The 21,630-nt window shown below is 41.8% G+C and overlaps 1 protein-coding gene across 1 annotated transcript in view; it reads right to left on the bottom strand.

Annotated features, from left to right (window-relative positions):
* Positions 1–21,630, bottom strand: part of LOC139660283 (forkhead box protein J3-like) — a 36,770-nt gene that overhangs the window by 4,970 nt on the left and 10,170 nt on the right. The window contains exons 2-6 of the mRNA XM_071538378.1: positions 14,918–14,992; positions 12,092–12,175; positions 7,874–7,975; positions 5,655–5,804; positions 1,544–1,754 (exon numbers count right to left, since the gene is read on the bottom strand). Of these exons, the coding sequence (XP_071394479.1) occupies positions 1,544–1,754; positions 5,655–5,804; positions 7,874–7,975; positions 12,092–12,175; positions 14,918–14,992 (622 nt within the window). The remainder of the gene's footprint in view (positions 1–1,543; positions 1,755–5,654; positions 5,805–7,873; positions 7,976–12,091; positions 12,176–14,917; positions 14,993–21,630) is intronic.

Raw genomic sequence — 21,630 nt, 5'->3', positions numbered from 1 at the left:
AAAATGAACAATGATTGGCTTCACCTGCTCATCATATCCACATTACTTATTACTGATTGCACATTACTGATCACAAATGATCATTACTAAGTTTCAAAGTTTTCTTGTGTGTAAATATCTTATAAAAGCACAAATACTCATCCCCAAAATATCAATTTTTTTCACATAATATTCACACTGTCACATTTTTGATATCGAGGTATTCAGTCTAAAATATTGCAATATATGATTTTGTCAATATTGCAGAAATTTGGCGAAATGTGATTCAAAATGTGGTCTGTTGAGCTGGACACCAGGGAAAATACTGTCATTTAAATCTGGATTGCAAAGGGAGTTGTTCCTTTTTTTACCAACAAGTCCACTGGTTTATGCTTTTTGCTCAAATTAAATGGTTTCGACTGAAGCCTTCAAGCCTTAATTTAATCATTTAAGATTCATTTTTGTCTTTTGTTGCTTGTGATTCATGAGCAAGAGCATCTGGCGGGCTCCTGAAAATGATTGCAACACCACCTGAGTCAGTCGCAGTCTAGTGTGTGGTCTTGGACGCGCTGTGGTTTTCTAGGGAGACGATGAGCTCCACTGTCTGAGTGACTCACTGTGACTCAACCTCTCAAACACAATGACTGCTGACACTGTTCCCTGGTAAGCCGCACACTAAAGTTGTACCTTTCAACCATGGACATGGGGCCTTTCAAGCATTCTCTAAATCCATTTTCGTCTTCATTTTATTTCTAGGCTCTCTGTTATTATATCTCTTTTTTTTTTTTTTTTTTTTTTTTCAGTTTCATTGTATTATCTTTCTCGATGTGAGAGGTCGGTCAGCTCCGAACCCCTGACCGCAAATTGAAGGGGACCCTGTCAGAGGATGAGTCCAGGCGGCGGTTTTGCGGAGATCAACAGAGCACATCAATCTCCTGGGTTAGAGAACATGGATGTGTGTGGGGAGGAGAGAGAGAGGGAGAGGGGAGGCGGTGGGCGGGTGGTGGTGGGTGGGGGTCCAAGTGGGAGGAGGCCCGGTGACCTGAAAGCTTCAGGAAGCAATTAGCGAGACGCTTCGCAAACGTTAGAACCAATCTAATTAGCTGCTATCAAAGCTGCAGAACCCTGGTACACTTTGCTCTGCTCGACTGGAAATGTGTTTGTGGGTTTTTTCTCCTTCTACTGAATTCGTCTTCTTCCTAATTGCCTTTACTCATTTGACTGAGCAAGCCGTAAACTGCAGATATGTGGAACAACAGATTGTTTGTTTATTATAATACAATAGGGTAGGAGTAGCGTGGGGTGGAGGTTAATACTGAAATGCTTTTGCTGCTATCAAAACAATGTTTCATTTTGCGTACAGTGATTGCGATAGGAGCTACGCTTTAAGATTGACAGTTAATTATGTGCAAGAAGCATGACGAGGCACTCTGCGTGGTTTACATGTATTTTTTTTTCTGCATACACACATATGTCAATATAGAGGTTGGACAGGTGTACATGGGCACACACACACACACACACACACACTAATTCACATACACAAATGAGGGTCGAGACCCACCTTGCTGCGAGAAGGACTGCTCAAAGACGCACTTGTAAAGGCTGCGGAAGGAGGCGCTGAGGTCCTCGAAGTCCGAGAAACAGAGCTGCTTGTCCCGCGACTCCGGGACCGGCAACCCGTACTGGGGCTGGGGGGGAGGAGGGGGGGGAGGCGGCGGGGCGGGCTGCTGGAGGCTCAGGGACTGGGACGAAGGCTCCGAGTGGCTGCTCACCTTCAGGACAGACAGAGAGGAGAGAGGGGGAAAGAAAGACAGACAGACAGAGACAGAGACAGAGAGAGTTACAAAAAGAGAAAGAAAGAAGAGAACACACAGAGGGAGAATCGGTGAGGGGATTGCTTTCAGAAAAATAGATCAAAGGCTACATTCACACTGCAACTGAAAGTGTCACAAGTCAGATTTTTGTCCCTCACATGTGGCAGATCTGCTGTTTTCTAATCAGTGTGAACAGCAAAAAGCTGCACAGAGTCACATTTTTTTCAATTCTGATCTGGAAAACGTGGATATGTGGCACAAAATCGGATCCCGAGGTATGCGACCTACATACAACTTGTAGTTGAACACTCAAATCATGACTTGTCAGTGTTGCCATGACAAAAAATAAATCTTACGTCATTCACCTGAGATAATTGTCATAATTGCGGCGCCAACAGCAGCTTGGCTGAGTCAGCGTTAGCATGGAGGACAATGAGACACGGCAATGGAAAGAGAGGGAAATGACGTGAAAGGACATGAACAAGCCACAGTGCCACATGGCTTGTGAATGCAACATTCCAGTGTCTTCTCTCCATCATCCCATCGCAGCTGTCATCTTCCACACCATCTACCAAGTAAACAGAAGTGATTTGCTGTGATCAGTGCGCCTCCGCAAATTTGAGCCAACTTAGCATGACACATCCCCCACCCAATAATGGCGGCCCCTCCGTCTAACTAGCTCGGCGTCTGTGAGATCTCCGCCGGTGATGCCACCAGTAATCACCCTCAGTCAGGAGGGTATCACCTGCGCCAGCTAATGAAGCAGAACTAACCCTGATCCCACTCGACTGGACCACAGATGAGGTCTGGAACGACGGAGCGGGAGGGAGAGAGAGACGGAGGGATGGAGGAGGTGATGCAGGAAGGAGGAAAACAAAGGATGGCCTCCAGAAATGAGAGGTTAACGAGATGAGATTGCACTGACCTTTGCTAATGCAGGTGGGAGGTGAGCGGGGAAAAAGTGATTGATGGTAAAAAGGTGAGCAGCTGTTACAAGGAAAAAATAATGAAGAGCTGGGGTTTTTCAGCGCTCTTCTAATTTTGGAGAAAATGTTTTCGGACCGAGATTGGCCTTGAATATTATATTTGCTTTTATTAGTAAAGTGGGAGACACAAAGACAGCGACAAACATGTCAGTTTTGTTTCTTATGCCATATCATGTTAGCTTATACCAATTTCAATCATCAGTCCCAAAATGGGTTATTAGTACATTACATTTGATTAAATTAAACTTTAATGATCACCATGGGGAAAAGTGGGTCATTGCAGTAGCATGTAGTAAGGAAAAATAGAATATAAATATGAATACAGCAAATCGGGCTTCTATAAACATATGCAAATGAAAATGCCATATTAAGTAGAAATGTTTGAGTGAAAATGTGCAAAAAAGCGTACAAAATAGCAGCAGCAGTATTGGTAGCAGCATTATAACAGAGGTAAAGAATTATAAAAAAATATATAAAAAATACAAAAATATCTATATGCACTATAATAGTAGGAGGAATATGACAATGAGTAGCCTACATTACAGTACACTTCATCTTCAACAAACATCAAAATTTACAAAAAAAAAAAGCATAATGAATAAAATTGCAAATATGCATAAAAAAGATAAGTTTATTTAAGCACTAAAAGTAAAAATAAAAGTGGTGTTAGTGCATGTGCAAAAAAAGCATTAAGAGCAGTATGAATCAAACATGGAGGTCGCAGTACTAAATGATTTACAGCTATTAGTTTACATGATTAGTTTTGTAAAAACTATTTTGATGTTTTCATTTTCACATGCTTCATCAGTTTGAGCATCTTGGGCAAAGAAGCCCAGGGGAAGGGGAAGATTTGAAAGCAAAATACTGACCCATTGATATTCTGTACAGTGAGATCTTACAGTTGCCAATATGGGTCAAACCAGTTAATGTCTTTATCAGAGAAACTGCATTGTGCAAATTTAGAGATCAGATCACTATCACTGTTTGTGTCAAAGGCCTTTTTTAGATCAAAGACTGTTTCCACTGAATATTTTGGTCCAAATCTAAATTGTTCAGCATGGGGCAGTTTGTGTCCTGCCAGACAGGTTTGCCAGTCTAATCCTTACTCTTCAAAACAGCAACTTATCATCACACACACACGCCACTTGAGACTAATCGATTCAAATAGCCGAAGGACCTTGTTTTGTTAAGGATGAGGAATCATATGAACAGCCAGTATAATATCTGGCCAAATAAGTCTCAGTGTATACTGTGGCCTGCCAAGTCTCGGGTGTACTTTGCACTGGCCAAGACCGTAGGCACCAAAACAGTCGACGACACGGGACAGCCTTGATTTAAATAAACCCCATCGTGTGTGTGTGTGTGTGTGTGTGTCTGTTTGACCTAGTAAAAGGTCATGGTTAGTGTGAGTAGGGTGGCTACTGGCTACCTCCCTTGGCTCAGGCCTCAGACACAAACAATAACACAGCCACACACACACACACACACACACACACACACACACACACACACACACACACACAAACACACACTGTTCTGCCACAAAAAAAGCACATGGCCAGCGCCTGTTTGCTGGAACATAATCTGATCCTCCAAGGCTGAGTCATGAGTAGAGCGGAGCAACATCAACAAAGCTTCGAACCTACAGCCACCCCTGTAGATTTCCACTGCAGCAGAGTTAACCCCACACACACACACACACACACACTAACAGGCTAAAAAAAGACTGAAAATGTGAATGTTATTTGGTAAAAGAAATCAATCTTGCCTTGTTCAAAATCCTGTAATTACTGTGCCTATGTGATTTTACACTTGTACAGAAAATCACAACCTTCCTCTGCTTCATTTGACCTTTTGTAGTTTTTGAAATGGTGCACTTCTGTGGGAGTGCCCGTCTCTCCTAAAAACCCCAGAAATATATATATATATATATATTTCAATTGTATTCATGCTTTCTATCACAATATGGTATCCGCACAGATGGCTGACAGTTGATCAATAAATTTCTGGACCGAAAAGACTTGAGTCTCCGTTCATGCTAATCAAGCGATAGTTTGTCAGATGTGCATCTCTAGAGGTGTTTGTGCTATCTGGTTTATGATGAAGCTGAGGTGAGCTCCTCTTTATTTGCTCACAGAAATGCAATGGATAATGGATTCTTCAACTTTAATCTTAACTGAATATTTATGGCTGATAGAATGCATCCACTTTTAATTGTATGAAATTAAGCTCCTTGAAAACTGTTAAGTAAAGGTGGAAATGGTGTATTTGTCAAGTATCATTTATTAAGTAAGCACAACTGGAACAGCCATTTTCTGTAGGCTAAACAGAAATTTAAAAGAAAGTGTGTGTTTGCATTGTCTGTTTACTTAATTCTGATTGTTAGGACTTTTTGCCTAAAAGCCCATCATTTTATAGTAGCAACAACTCTGAAACAGAGCACTGAAAATATATATACTTCCTAAATCTAATCTAACAAACAAACATCTAATAGAAAACTAATTACAATAGTGTCGATCTGGCGTACATGTAATCTAGATTCACTGATTAGCACCTCCTAAATTTGACGGGTGTAGCTGTCTGGACTGGTGATACAGTTGTGTGAACATGCACACAAAATGTAAATTTTTTGATTCATCGTTCCAATGCTTTTAAATTGGTCTCATATTAAAGAGGGCAGCAGGGTGGCAGTCAGTAGGGAGACCATCCTTGAACTGAAAAGCCCCGTAATGGAAAGCGCTGGCCCTGCTGAAGTGTCCTTGAGCAAGACAACGAATCCCGAGCAGCTCCAGGTCAGACGGTGTTTGCCGAAGGGAAATTCTCCTTCGGGGATCAATAGACAGTTAACAAAAAAGTAACTGAAAGCTCTTACGGGCGTGTAGCTGTGCACGTTGCTGCCGCTGCTGACGGCGGTGTTGAGGCTGACGGAGGCCAGGCTCTGGTCTGACAGGCTGTTGCTCAGGCTGCCGCCCAGACTCCCAGGGCTCTCACTGCCTTCTGCCTCCGGGTTGTACAGCGCTACCTGCACACACACACACACACACACACACAAATCATTAACCATTAATGTGACGTGGCTATTATATAGGACCAACATTTTGAGGCGATGTACTGTAAGCCATTCTTATTTATTCATGATTTTAGTGTTCCTTACAGCCCATTTGTTAAGTCAAGTCAAATTCTATTTATATAGCACATACAGAAAGCATCACAGTGTGCTTTACAACACAATGCAAAAGCAGCATAAAACAAAACAAAAACAAAGCAAAAACAACAAAACAAAAAACACAAAATGTAAGAAAAAACTGGAAAAAAAACATACTCTCCTTGATTTTGTCCATTTGCCAATTAACATCCAGGTTGACGTAAACATTGCCCACCTCAAAAAGTCGCTCATGCACTATTAACTTAAGAGACAGCTCATGAGCAAATATGGAAATGAAAGCGCTAGTCTATGAAAATTAGCCCTGCTGTTGCATAAAAACCTTGGCTCTACGCTTTTGATGTTGTTTATTTTCTTTGAGATGAAAGTTTACATGGTTGTGTATGTGTTGAGGAAGTGTCTTGACCCCAGGACTTATGACCCAGTCCAAAACCACTGTGTAATTGCAAAAATTACTTTTGATTTACTTTTTGATGATGTTTTTTTTTTAAATTCCTGTGAGGTTGGCATTACGGAGATACAAGATTCTCGTCCCGAGCAGCGTACCATCTTGTGGTGACAGAACAGAAAGCTATGAAAGGTGATGCCCCAGGATTAAGTTGAATCATTTGTCTGTGGTTTTGTTTGACTGTCAGCACCTGTGCCAGCATTACCTCCAGGCTACATTTAATTGTATAGACAAATGTGAAAGTGTAGCCTTCGGATATACAACACTATACTACACTCTAGAGAGCAAAGACTTGTTTTCAGTAGGTGAGGTTTCTCTTAAATAAAGGCAATGAATACCCAAGAAGTTGAATAATTGCGATCAAAGTGTTTCATATTGACAAAGTCTGGGAAGCGTGAGCCAAGATCGATTAAGAGAGCAGCATGGAAAAGCGAGCAGTGAAATAAGCTGTCAGATCCAGGCCCAGTCTTAACACGGGGGTTATGTGAGCTGCTGCTGTAGGACAAATCTTCTGTTTGGTCAGGGTCAAACTGAGGGATCACGGACCATACGTCAGCATTCTGTATGTGTGTGTGTGTGTGTGTGTGTGCCAGATCAGACAGGTGTCATAGGTCCTGCTGGCCACTTGATCTCTGACCCTCATACAGACAGTCACACCCAGTTTTTTTTTGTGAGTGTGTGTGTGTCATTGCATAAGAGCATGTGCGTGAATGTGAAGTCCAGCGGCTGTTAAAGCAAGTTAGGCCGCTGATGGCTGAAGTGAGAGCTGTGTGTGTGTGTGTGTGTGTGTGTGTGTGTGTGTAGAAATGAGAACGAAGTGAAAAACAGAGATTGCTTTAGCAGCGGTTTTCAGTCGAAGTAAGTATGGCTCAAATCCAGGCAGTATTAATTATAGCCCGGAGCGCACGGCCTGATATCATTTTGGTCTGTCTTCTCTAATCTCAAAGTAATAAAAAGATGTGTATGAGTATTTCCAGGTTCTTCCTGGTTTGGACAATACCCTCTCCTCTTTGGTAGTAAAAAGAAAAACAAATCAAATGCATTCTTCTCATAGAAAAAACGTTAAAGCCTTTATGTTGTTGACTAATTAATTTGTAAAAATCATCATTAGACATCATGAAGAAATAAATCATCATTAGCCAATAAAATAATGGCTTTCTAAACTTTTTTTTTTTTAACATTTAAAGGCAACCTCTAATGAGAATCTGTCCATAACATGCTGAACCAATGGCACTGTTTCTCCACTGCGCTCTGCTATGTTTACTGCGATAATAAACACTGGACCAGGTGCGTAAAGCCTCATTTAATGTCATTCTTGTCCCATGGTGCAAAGCACTAGAATATCAACATCTCTCTTGACAGTTTGAAAACACCGGACACGCATTGCACTCTGGGACTTAAGGGAACAGAAGTCTTATCCTACGGTCCCTAGTAAGCTGTTATACCCACAACTTTCCTAGTATCCTTGCTAGTGTCCTACCTTCTTGGTAACAGCGTTGATTGCCAGGGTGGGCGAGGCTCCTCCTGACATGATGCAGTCCATTCTCAGAGACTCCGACTCCAGGCTGTAAGGAGTGGATGCCTGGAGGAGGAAGAGGAGGAGGAGGAGGAGGAGAGGACAGAGGAGTGAGAGGGAGGACAGAGGGATCCAAAGCTCTGTCCAGACAGGCAGGGTGACACTGACCCTATACGCTGGGTTAAAAGAATACATTGAGTTTTTAGGAGACTGGCCTGTCAGTCAGCTTACCCGTGAGAACAAAGACACCAAAATCATCCATGTGTCCCCTGTAGATCATGCTGACTCTTTAGCGTACATTATGTTGAGCAATAGCTTAAATTTGAGGAAATGAGAACATGTAGCGGCTCTGAGGCTAAATGGTGAGTAATCTTAGAATCTAGCAGTTTCGATATAAAAAATAACGCACTCTTTTGAACTACAAGGGACTACTTTACGTGTTTTCATAGGAAGTGAACGTGGTGGACAATGGGAGATTGTGTACAGCTAAAAATCACTGTGCAGCAGATTAATACATGGCTGCTCACCTGAAATAAACCTGGCAACATCAGCTACATTTTTTAATATTTATGAATCTACAGGCAATATAATAAAAACAACTAACTTGTTATTACTAAAAAGTCAGTCTTCTTTAGGGGTCTCTGCTGTCTCCATTTTACAGGTAAGCTAAACAATGGGCCAACCTCCCAAAAACTTTTTTCAAGAATATTTTCAAGTCATGTCTGTTCATTAGAAATATGCTTTCTGCTTATTGGAAATATGCAGAGAAGAGTGACAATAAAAATGAGAAAGGAAATGATGTGACAAAGTTCATGAGACATTTTTGTTCACCGCAAGTTCATAATATTCTCCTCCTGAATCGGCGGGATGCCCCAGGCTCCGACTATGCGAACTAGTTGAGGTGCACTTGATTTAACTTGCACTGGGAAAGTGGACACTTGCACTTGATAAGATAAATTAAGCCATCCTCATGCATTATTCAAGTATATAAAATATATTCAGCCGCAGTTCATTTTTGTTGTCCCCACAAAGAGCCACAGTAGGGTTAACTGAGTGTGAGGATATGAGAAACTATTCAAAGATCGATGGAGGGCTAAATTGATGTGTGCTAAAAAAGGGAGAAAAAAAATGAGGACGGCGTTTTTTTCCCCCCTCTGACTCCTTTCAGGGTTCAAGACAGCTCGCCTGCCTTCCCAAACTGCTTACAGTAAGAGGATTGGTCGGTAACAATGCAATCTTTAATTTATGATAAACTCCCAGGGAAAAGGGGTTGTCGGTTTCCTGGTGGAGGCACTTAAAAAGAAGACAACGGAGAGGTGAAGAGAGGAGTGAGGGAGGATTGTGGAAATAGGGGGGGGGAGAGGGAAAAAATAGGTAGAGAGATAATTGAGAAGTGACGGACAGATAGACAGGCACACAGAAAAATGAAAGAGAGTGATTATGCTAAGGGCACCAGAGACGCAGGTACCAAACTATGTGTACAGTGTCTGTCTACACATTTATACAATGCATTTATGCGGCTGACGTTTAGCCTCGCTGCCGACTTCAAATCTTTTCATGCGCGCAGCCGCTATCGTCAGAAGACTTAAAAGACTTTGACTGTGTAGCCTAAGTGCAACAAAACCCCAATGAAACAGTCTGACATATTTAGCCCACCTTTTTCTGATGGCAACACTGCTATAATTCTGAGCGCTTAAAACCTCGCTGTTTCTCCTTAGCCCATGTGACAGCCCACAGTGTGTCTGCCAGCGGTGTAAGTGAGGCGTAAGAAAAGGGGTCGAAGGGCCCATCCATGTAAGACGAGATGACAAGGCTCTGAATTAATTAATGTTTGTAATAAAAAAAAAAAATCGTTGGTGAAGAAAATATGTCTAACGGCAGCCCCGGGGCCTTATGTGGTAATTAACTGGAACGCAAGCCTAGAATACTCTCCCTCCTCCCTTCTTCTCTTCTCTCTCTCTCCCTCTTACTTCTCTTACTTCTTTTTCCCCTTGCTTCCCCCTTGCAGCTCGTGACTTTTCCCTCTCTGCTCTCTCCACCTTGATGTCTTTGTCTCTCTCTCTTCCTTTCTGCGTCCTTTCTTCCACGCTTCCCTTTCCCGTTCTGTTTTTTTTTCCCTTTGTTTCTTTTCCCTGCTATCTCTCTTTTTCCCTCCGTTTTCCCTCCAATGAGCACCTGTGATTGTGCACTTTGCCGCTCCACGCCTGCTTGGTTTCCCTGGAGATTGGGGGGGAAGGCTAAGGCGGCGATATAGGCAGAGGGAGAAAAACAGAAAGTGGAGAGAGAGACAGACAGATGAGGAGAGAGACAGAAAGACAATGACTGAGATACAGTAGCGCTGACAGAAATGCAGGATGAGAGAGAGAGAGAGAGACAGACAGACTGACAGAGGCAAAGGTAGACAACCAATCATGTGCCATAATGACGCAAGAGGCTGCAGGTTTTCATTCCACCCAACCGCACCGGCTGATTTCACTAATCAGCTCCTCCTCTCTGGGCGAAGGTGACTAGTTGGAATGAAAACCTGCAGACTCTTGAGTCACGATGGCCCCACGGTTGAAAACAACAGACTCATTTCCATTGAGGATGCACAGACATAGACAAAAAGACATGTACAACACTAATTATATTACGATGACAACAGGTAGAGATAGGGACGGAGTGACAGAGACAGAGGTAGACAGAGGCGGCAGCAGGCCTAGGATTCATCACGATGTTCGCTCAGCCAGCTGCCCTGCCTCTGTATTCAGTCAGATGCTCTGGTTCATCCCTGAACAACAGCCGCATTCTGCTGGAGCTGAGGCTATATATATATACAGTATATATATATATATATTTATAGAGCGAGATAGATGGATAGATACAGCCTCTGTCAATCAATTTTCTAAAACCAATTTTCATTCCTACTTCTGTGTTCTCACAGCTGTACTTGCCATCTTGGTGGCATTTTGGGTATGCGAATGCCAAAGAACCGGTTGTTAAGTAATGTATTAACACAAGACTCAATCCCACTTCACCTGGCTTGGTCTACTATCCGAACTTAAAAGCATAAGATTGTTTAATTGAGACTGGGACACATAAAACTCCAAATAGAATCAAATGTGTATTTGTTAACCGGCTTTAGATTTGCATTATTGTGTGTTGGGTCTGGTCTACTGGAGCAGTTTTTTTTTTTTTTTTACTCTTGGCTTCAAAGGCGCCCTTCCTGGCCCCCTGGTCTATCCTGGCATCATCACAACATAGCAAAGGGCAACAGACTGGAAGCCTATTCACAGGCTAACATTTGTGCAGCATCTCAGGTTTAGAGTGACCAGCTTTTCTCAATTTCTTTTCGTTCGTCTCGTTTTTCTGCTCAAATGCTGCCATCTCACACTGCTGCATATGCATATTTTCTTCAAACTAGGTTGATATTATCAGTAAAATTATGGCTTTTACTTATATTCTCACTATATTCACTATATTCACTCTTATATCCAAGGCCAATATACAAGAAAACACAACCTGGTGTAAGCAGCACAAAACCTGGACCTCTGGGGAATGGATAAAAGTAGGCTAATATGGTCTGATGGCTTGTTTTTCACTCTTTTTTCCTTCAGCTGGTCGAGCTGGAGAAACCCTTCAACCCACAATGTCTGTTGCCAACTGTTAAACATGGCGGTAGATCTGTAATAATATAAGCAGCCATCTCATGGGAGTCATTAGGCCTGATGATTGCTCTGCATGGTCATATAGCAGCCAAGGAATAGGCCATTTAACAGGACTAGGTGCCCCCTATGGTGCAACCAGTGCTCCCTAATGATGTGTCCATCTTCCAAGAATGATAATGCCTCCAACCACGCTGCTTAAGAAATACAATAGCGGTTTCACAAAACACCAGGATGAACTCAAACGCGTGCCATGGCCTCTCCAGTGACCAGATCTAAACATTGAACATTTATGCAAGGTTCTGGAGGTCTCTCTCTTTTCTATCTTTCCTTCTTGAAAACTAGTCCAATATCCCACCACACACAGTTCAAGACTTGTATGACAGCAATCCAATGAGGGCTGAAACTTTCCTGGAAACAAAGCATGGCCCTGCTGCTTATTAGCTATGTAATGCCCTGCTGCTTATTAGCTATGTAATCATATATTGTCAGGTATATTTTGTCCACCCTCTGTATGTACAGTGCAGTGGCTACTTACCCTTTCTCCAGAGCGCGGCCTCTTCTTTGGCCTGCTGGGTACCGTGTCCTCTTTAGGGTTGGTGTCTATCGCCCAGTAGGAACCCTGGAGAGTGACAACAAACAGTTTAAAGGGTCTATGTGTAATTTCTGGTCCAATGCTGGCCAACACTCTGCCCTCCGCAGAGCGAGACCATCATCAACATGGTGGCGCCGGTTGGACTGTTTCAGTATCATGATTTATACAGTTAGTGCATTTTTTTTTGTTTGATGGACGCTTGATGTGATTAGGGTCCTGACATTACCACAATTCCTGTTGTCTGTGAATTTTTGGAACATATGGAAGGTAAGGAGTCGCTATTTTGTCTGTGAAGTAACACCACTTCCCCAGCGCATAAATGGGCCGGTCCATTACAATTAGATCTGTTTGGAGGATTATATACATGCCGAATTTACCAGAACACCCTATCGATTAGTAATAAAGTCTCAAATTATATTTTCCGATGTGTGTTAGGCAAAAACAAATTGCCGGATTTTTGAACGGACCTTGGTGTGGTAGGAGGGCCTTCAAACAACAACAAAAACACGCGGCCTCGGCCCACTCCTGTGAATGAGTGGCCTCCTTGAATGCAGAAATCTCTGCACTACTTTGTTTCACTCACTACCATTCAGGTAGTGGTAGTCTATAGTCATATAATGCTTCAGTAAAGCAGAAATATTACACATTTAACCTTTAACTACATCAATTCTCTGTTTTATAGACACTGCTCTGTTTCTGTGCATTCCCCATTGCTATTAACTGCCCTATAGTTTTAGGTATACTTGCATGTTATCTTATATATTGTGTTCAGTGCTCGGATGATTACAGTCTGTGTGCTGCTTACACATTACTGTTCTTAATGACATAGATGTACTGTTACCTATGCTTACTACCTCATTCATTCGCATAGTCACATCATTGCACTATTTTACATGCTATTGCACTACTTGTGGTAGAATTTAGATTTAAAAAAAAAACATATATCACTAACTGCATTTTATATCTGTCATGCCATAGACACATCCTTTAAATCATTTCCATCTGTTTCTGATGTCTGAATATCTCCTTCCATTGTATGGTACAATTAAGTTTCCTTCTTTGTGCTAGCTCCCTATGTGGCTGCTTCGCTCCCTCTAATGGGGGAAATAGGTGTCACTAAACAGAAATCTCCAGTGCAACAGAAGGATCTCCCTCACATCAGGTAAAACCAAGGTATCCGTTTTTTATTCCTTAAACCAATTCTGTAACCAATCAATTTTCTTTTGGCTTAGTTTCCCGGTGGTGCCAGCACCCCCTTCCTTTCCCCAGCCATGAAATCCACTGAAATCCTTTTGATACACAATGTTAAAACACAGCAGCCTCCAAAACAAACACACACAACGAGAGCAGAGGAAATCAATTGCTTTTAGGTCCTTGATTTCCTCCTGCTCTTTTTTTTTTCTCTTTCACTCTTCCTCTTCCCTCCCAAGGAGGTCCAAAGCAGCAGACAGAATTCAGGAGGTTCATCTAGGCCACACACACACACACACACAGCTCATCTCTCTCCATCTACCCCCCCTCCTCTCTCTCTCCTCCATCCTTCCCTCTTCTCCTCCCCCTGTCTCTCAGTCCCACATCACTGAACAGTACACAGCCAATTAACGTTAGCACATGCATGATTTAGCTTCTCCCCTCTCTCTATGGCTTGAAACAGAACATGTATTCAGCTTCTGCTTACACAGATGACCTCCCCCCATGCCGAGGTATCGATTACTTCGATCTGCGGTGTGAATTAAGGTGCTGGTCAGGTCCAAGTCAGGCTAATCAGGAGGGGGAGCCGCTCTCTTTGTGTCTTTGCTGGGTATAGGCCTCCACTCAAGCCCAAGGATTTCGTTTGAATTATTTAGACTTGCTTCCCTCTTAATTCATTTTTTAATGGCTCCAAAATCCCCGCAGCCAGGAGAAACTCCCTCCCTCCCCAAAAAATGGGCAGAGTTTTGAGCACTCAATGAAAAGTTTGGGGTTTGTCGGTTTCTCAAAATGGTGCATAGCTTTTTTTTACGCTACGAGTCAAAATGCAGACATTTTAGCTTTTATTAAAAATCTTGTAAGGACAAGCTTCAGTGATCAACTGTAATTATACACTTTCCCCCCGTTTGAGCAATTCCTTTGATTCAGCACAAACAAGGACTTGACAAATCGCTGTTATCAAATTGACGCCGCTGAAGTGGCCGTGGCAGCTATGCTTCCAAACCACGCAGCAGCAGTGATGCAACGTATCTAAAGCTTCCTCTGGTATGTGTGTGTGTGTGTTTGTTGGAGGAGAGAGAGGAGAGAGAGCGAGAGGAAGAGAGAGAGAGAGAGAGAGAGCGAGGGAGAGAAACAGGGCCTAATAAAGCATAACAGATGCGTGAACGGCCTCGCATCTGAGGCAGTGTACCTACATATACTTATTATTCATTACTCCCTGTACCACATTATTACTTGGCAGAATCAATATCGGAAGAGCAGCAGAAAACAGAGAAAGCTGCATTAGGCATTCAGCACAGCCGCCTATGGAGTTAGAAATTGCTTTTAAGTGCAGACACTGTTTGTGTGTGTGTGTGTGTGTGTGTGTGTGTGACAGAGAAAGAGAACGAGAGAATGTGTGTGTTTATGCATAAGCGTACGCACATGCAGTACGAGGGCGTCTGAACACGTGAAAAGTAATCGCCGTCGCCTCAGCCTTATTTGTACACTCGCTGGAATAGGCTTGCATTTTCATTGTGCGTCGCACCGTAATTCAAGGTGAGCTTTTCAGTCGCATTACATTGTTCGGGAAATACTTACTTTTCCAGGGTCGTCTTTGGAGCGAGGCACTTTGAGAAAACACTTGTTCAAGGACAGGTTGTGTCGTATGGAATTCTGCGGGGAGAGAAGAGAGAGAGAGAGAAAGAGAGAGAAAGAGAGGAGGGGGAGAAAGAAAGAAAGAAAGAACGAAAGAATGAAAGAAAGAAAGAAAGCAAGCAAGCAAGCAGGAGGAGAGAAGAAACAGAAAAAAGAGAGTTAAGAAAAACCCCCACCATTTTATTGAAGCATGCAACAAATCCATAGTTTTGGTCATAATGAGGAAAACTGACTGCTTCACCTCCACAATATTAACACCTCCACTTGTGTGTGTGTGTGTGTGTGTGTGCGTGTGTGTGCATGAGAGAAACAGAGAGAGAGAGAGAGAGAGAGAGAGAGAGAGAGAGCGATGGAGACAGAGAGACAGAAAGGGCCCAGAACAGTGTAGGCTAACCTGGCATGAACCTGTTCTCCCTCCAGGCTCCCACTCTCCACTCATCTGCTGCTGCTAATTAATACCACTGGGGAGGAGGAGGGGAGAAGACAGAGGGATGGGAGGAATCGCTCTACTCCTTCTCCCTAGCTCTCTCTCTCTCTCTCTCTCTCTCTCGCTGCTGAAGACGAGCTTTGTTTCTCCAGCGATTCCTCCCTTCTCTCTCCAGAGTAGCGGAACAGTCTGGTGCGACCCGTTCCTACGGGGAAAAAAGCTGTGGCGCGGCGTCTGCTCTACTTAGCGGGTCGCTGGCTGTCGGCGGCCGTCCGTCAAGTGAACCTGCGTGACACTAAAGGCGACGGAAAAAGGCGGAGGAGGATCGGTCACCAACCCCCGCCCTCGAAGGCAACCACCTGTTCCGAAAACTTTCCTATGGGAGACAGTGCTGGTCAAATACGACCACTGGTGGAAGTGGTCGTACTGTAATCACATTACTTTCTCCTGTAACTGAGTAAAGTAAGGTATTACTGTTCCAACTTTAGTAATAACATAGCAACAGTTACTGATCATTACTTTACCTTGTTACCTCTTTATTGACGTAATATCTATCCAAAGTCATGTCGGAAATATCAGAATTACGAGTACAGCTCACACGAACAAGCCAAAAAAAAAAATACGACTCGGAAAGTCTGAATTAATGCTGTAAACTCTAACTTTATTTAAAACCTCAAAAGACAGATTTATTTAGATACTTCTGCTGGTAATGTGGCTTAGGTCTACTAATATTTATTGGCCCAATGAGCACAAGTAAAGTCTAGCACAATTGTTTTAAGGTGTAACGCACAAGTAATGTAACAACTAGAGAAACGAATTAATTTAAGAAAAGTAACGAGTACTTTTCCCAGTAATGGACCCAAAACAGATTACGACTGAGACCACCAGCTACCAGTCAACCTGCCCTCCTAACTTTACTCACCTCTACCTAACCTCCTCACTACTGTCATTGTTTACTTCCATACTGTTTATTATTACCCAAGCGTTTTGGTTTTTTTGCACAATTGCGCTCTACTTATAATGTCTGCACAGCGCTGTGTATTTCAGACTTTGCATACACCGCACTTTCAGCTTCAGGAGGGTATGTTCTCCAAAGCTCCTAATTGTCCCCCATAAAATGAAAATCGGTAGGTGTGTGTGTATGTGTGTGTGTGTGTGTGTGTGTGTGTGGGGTGGGGGGTTGTGGCTCGAGATCCGTCCGGTCATCATCTGTCCCATCTGTCTGTCGAACATGATATCCCCGGGTCTCAGACTTCATTGGTCTGATTTTGACTAAGCTTGGAGAGTGTTTCAGGGTTTAAAAAAATCAGACTGGTTGGCCTAAAGAGGGTGTTATAATTAAAGGTCAAAATCTTTAATTCAAACATGATATCTCAGACACCACTGGTCCAATTTGACAAAATTTGGAACGGTACATTTTGGCGCTGTGTTCTGGCATTTAAAGCATTACACTAATGGGGACACTATAATTAACGGTCAACATTTCTAACTTTCAAAGGATCCATGCACCAAAAGTCTGACTGACATGAAACTTGCTACACTAATCTAGCTATCCTTAAATACTGCACTGATTTGCCTAATGGGGGCGCTATGATTAAAGGTCAGTATTTTTAACTCAAATGTGACATCTCAATTAAAGGTCATTCATGAGGGACGACATGTTTAAGAGTAACTAAACCCCAAAGACAAATCTGTGTAAAGCCATCATCTAATGTCATCTAATGGTAAAAAGCATGCTACTGAAATTGCAACTGAAATCTTTGGTGACATCACCTGGCACCAAAGATCAGCCAATAGCAGATGGCAATTTCAGTAGCATGCTTTTTACCATTAGATGTCAGGCTTTGCACAGATTTGGGTTTGGGGTTTAGTTACTCTTTAATTAACTTGTTTATTTCATCTCATTCTTTTTAATAGAACTTCTTCATGGACACTGGACCAGAGACGATAACTGGTCACTCACTATTCCTCTACAGCTGCAACCATACTGAATGCCATGCTACCCAAATAGAGTGATAAGCACTCGACTGACTACTGTCTGTTATTTGTCTGCAACCATACTGCCACACTGCATGCTGAATCCATATAGCAAGTATGTATATATATACAGTATGTACAGTATGTGGGTTATATTGAGAGAGAAATTCCTATATTGGCAATTAAAGTTGTACCCATTATTCTGATTCTGACATAACTCTCTCATTTTTTTCTGATTCAAATCAAACATTAAACATCAAATATATGGATATGGTTTCCGATTTACCTGTGTAGCTAGCCTTTTGAGCAACAACACAACACACACTTGAACACACACTCTGACACACCCACCCACACACAGCCCACAAGGCCTTCCACATAAGAGACAGCTTCTTTCCCTTGTCAATGACATCATGATCCTTGAGGAAGCTGTATATAAAGAAAGACAAAACCATGTCTTCACCACACAGCTGTCTGCATGGGCATACATGTTCAAGCATGGAAGTGTATATATGTGTGTGTATTTGTGTGTGTGTGTGTGTGTGTGTGCATAGCAAATAGGGAGACTGTCGTTCAACCGGAAAGCCGGAGTTCAAGCCCCCGTGTCACCAAGCCCCCGCCCTGCTGAAGAGTCACTGAGCAAGGCACTGAATCCCCACGTCAAGCAAAAAGCCAAATTCCTCCTTCAGGGATCAATAAGTATCATAAAGCAAGTCCAAATTCTGGACAGTCATTTGTTTGTGGTGATGACATATAAACTTGATTAATGATCAGCTGAATGTGATCTCAGCTCTCTGGCTCCCTGATTGATTAGCTGCCTTCATCTCTTCTATGGGGAATACAGTTAACATTATGCTGCTAGACTTGCTAGCTAACATTAACATATTACTAGCATATTAATAGCATATTACATACATGTACAGAAACACAGTGCTGTACGTACTAACGTGCTGTATTATAAAACACTAGAGTGTGTGCTGTCTTACAATCATAAAAAAAATCTATATACATCGCTAAATCGCAGCTGTCATGTAATGTAACCAAAACAAATTATTAACTTATTAACTAATGAACTAATTATACAATTACAAATAATTACTATATGTAAATTAATGTATATACAATTTAAAATTATTTAAATTATTTAAAAAAATTACTTTAACTATATAAAGTTAAAGTTTGACAATAATGAAACTATTACTTTATTTTGTTAATTATACACTGCTCAGTAAAGAACAGAGTTCATTTGGCCAGAACACTTGATTATACCTGTGTGTGTGTGTGTGTGTGTGTACGTATGTATATATGTATATGTATATGTATATGTATATGTATATGTACAGTATATGTATATATGTATATGTATATGTGTGCCTTCGTTCCTGTATGCTACCCAGACAGTAAGCTCCTCTCACTGAATGTGAATAGTCATCATCAATAAATGTACTGATTAGCGGTGCTGTGAAGTAAGATAATGAGATTCGCTGCTGTGTCCTCCTCCTCCCCGCTCCTCACCCTGCCTGATTAATGAGCTTATTGGGCCGGGCTGGGGCCGTGCCATGCCTGCCCAGTAACTAATGGATCACACAGTCAAAGGCATCTTGGGCGAGTGTGTGTGTACGACCGAAACAATAGATGAGACTCTGTATAGGAAGGACGCTGGAGAAGAAGTTCTGGTTCAGTCCCTTTACTTCGGCAGAAAGAAAATTATATACACAACATAAATGCTCACTGCTTCCCTTCGGGGGAAACGTCCAACGGTCTCCAAATAAATCAATGTTTCCCTTCCCTGTACGCAACAGTCTATATACAAATAGAGAGTCTTTTCAGTCCGGCGTCTCTGGAACCACTTTACCTCCTCTCCCAGTGTCTGCTCAAACACGCTGATGGAAAACAGGCACATTGTGGGGGTTTTTAGGTTTTTCCTAGATTATTGATCTGTGCATTCAAAGTTTTAAAATGGTGTATCACATAGAAGATAGGGTTGGGCGATCTTTATCTTTCAATAGAATCATATTGTGATTAAATAATTATTAGTGAGTTATCGTGACACGCAATTCTGTTGTCTAAATGAATGATAAAAAGCAAATGCTAATTAAAATCTCTCACCAAATGAGACCAGAAATACAGAAATACATTACAGTTTTATCATTCCCTTATGCAGTTCAATGTAGAGCTGGGCGATAATTCAATATTATCGTTTATCGTCTTTCAGTGGAATCATATCGTGATGATATGAAGATATTTTGATATCGTGACACACATTTCTGCTGTCTAAATTGATGATGACAAGCAAATTTTACTTAAAAACTCTGATAAAATGAGGTATGGTAGGAGTATTATTTGAAAATTTCATTTTTGTTTGACACCACACCTAACATCACCATTCGGTTCAATGAGATGAACCATTAATTTGATTATTTAACGTGATTTTGCATACATGAACCGTATCGTGATATATATTGATATAGAGAAAAATCCTTATGATTATCATGATATTGATTTCAACCAAATCGCCCAGCCCTAGTCCAATGTGATGAATATCAATTTGATTATTTAACATGTGATTTAGCTTATGTTAGCAGACATTGTTATATATCGATATTGAAATAATTTGTTATGAGATTAATACATTTGTGTGTATTTGTCTATATAATTGTTTTGTTGAAATTATTAAAAAAAAAAATGCCTGGGTTCAGGGTGTTTAGTTATAAATGGAGCGTCTTTGTCTATCTAAGAGTGTGTATGTGTGCATGGGTATGAGTGTGCACCCCTGCATGTATACACTCTCTATATATCACTTTGAGGGCAGACTGGAGTGCACCTGCATTCACCTTCACAATGTATTATGTGCAGATAGCATGGTTCCTCCTAATTTTTGGGGCAATTTTTAGAGACTGCAGATTAAGAGATGTGTCACAAAAAAATAAGGTTAAACAACCATTTTTGCACAGCATCATGGTTATTATTAGGTATATGAGTGTGGTGTGTGTGTGTATATGTGTGTGTGTGTGTGTGTGAGTGTGTGTGTGTGTGTTATGAGGTGGGAGGAGGTTGCTTCAGCTTAACCTAGGGTGCGGCATCCTGGACTTGAAGCAGTTAGTTACATAAGACGGGCTTGATAAGCATGGGTGACTTTTTGACTAAATGCAATGTGATGTAATGTGATGTGTGACAAAAAGGCAGATTTTGGAAACATGCTGTGGGGTGGAGAGGAAGGAAAGAGAGAAGAAAGGAAAGAGAAGTGGGGTGTTAAGGAGTGTGGTGGATGATAGGAAAGAAAGGCGTGTGGGAATAAGAGAGAGAGAGAGACTGTGTAGGTCAGTAATCAAAGAAAGAGTGATGAGGTTTAAGTGTGAGAGAAATGGAAGGAAAGAGAACAGAGACATTTAGAGAGGTTAAAGGTAGGCTTGCTGTGTATGTATGGTTGTGTCTATGTGTGTGTGTGTGTGTGTGTGTGTGTGTGTGTTGTGTGTGTGTGTGTGTGTGTGTGTGTGTGTGTGTGTGTGTGTGTGTGCAGATGAAGGAGGGTGCAGGTCAAAGGAGCCAGAAGGAGATATTCTTGACAGAGTTGAGGCCATAGGCAGGAAGCTTGCTCAGTGTGTGGGTCTGTGTGTGTGTGTGTGTGTGTGTGTGTGTGTATACACTAAGGAAACAGGTCACATGGAGAAGATTGAAGTTACATAAGTGGGTAGGTTGGGAAGATTTGGGTCATGGCAGCTGAGTTAAATACGAAGGGGCAACCTGAAACGGCTTTTCTTCCAAACTGAATGAAACAGTGAGATTTCACAACTGTTTCAGCCACACTACTCCCGTTCTAACAACTAGAGTTGTTCCGATACAGATACCAGTATCAGAAATGCCTCCGATACAGCCTAAAATGCTGGATCGGGTATCGGCGAGTACGCGAGTCTAAGCACCAATCTGATATCACGTAATTTATTAGCCCCGAAAAAAAATCAACTTTAAAGTAGTTACACCCGGATAAAACGTCCGTTTTCCTGCACTTTAACAATTTATTAAAGGAACTGTTATTTATTCCTAGATTTATTTCGTTTTTAAGTTGCTGTTGCACTACTGTTTTATACTGTTACTGTACTATTTAAAATTTTAAATGTCTTTTATTTTACTAAATTGTGACTGCACTTTAACAGTTTTTTAAAGGAATTATTATTTATTCCTAGATGTATTTATTTATGTTCTTTTTCAGTTATGACTTTGTTTTACAAAGGGTTTAACCTGAGCCAGGCCA

The sequence above is a fragment of the Centroberyx affinis genome, unplaced genomic scaffold (genome assembly GCF_046629955.1).
Source record: "Centroberyx affinis isolate AG114_WGS23_722 - 3 ecotype Tasmania unplaced genomic scaffold, CSIRO-AGI_Caff_v1 ptg003264l_1, whole genome shotgun sequence".
NCBI lineage: Eukaryota > Metazoa > Chordata > Actinopteri > Beryciformes > Berycidae > Centroberyx > Centroberyx affinis.
This window is presented reverse-complemented; position numbering and strand designations above follow the sequence as displayed.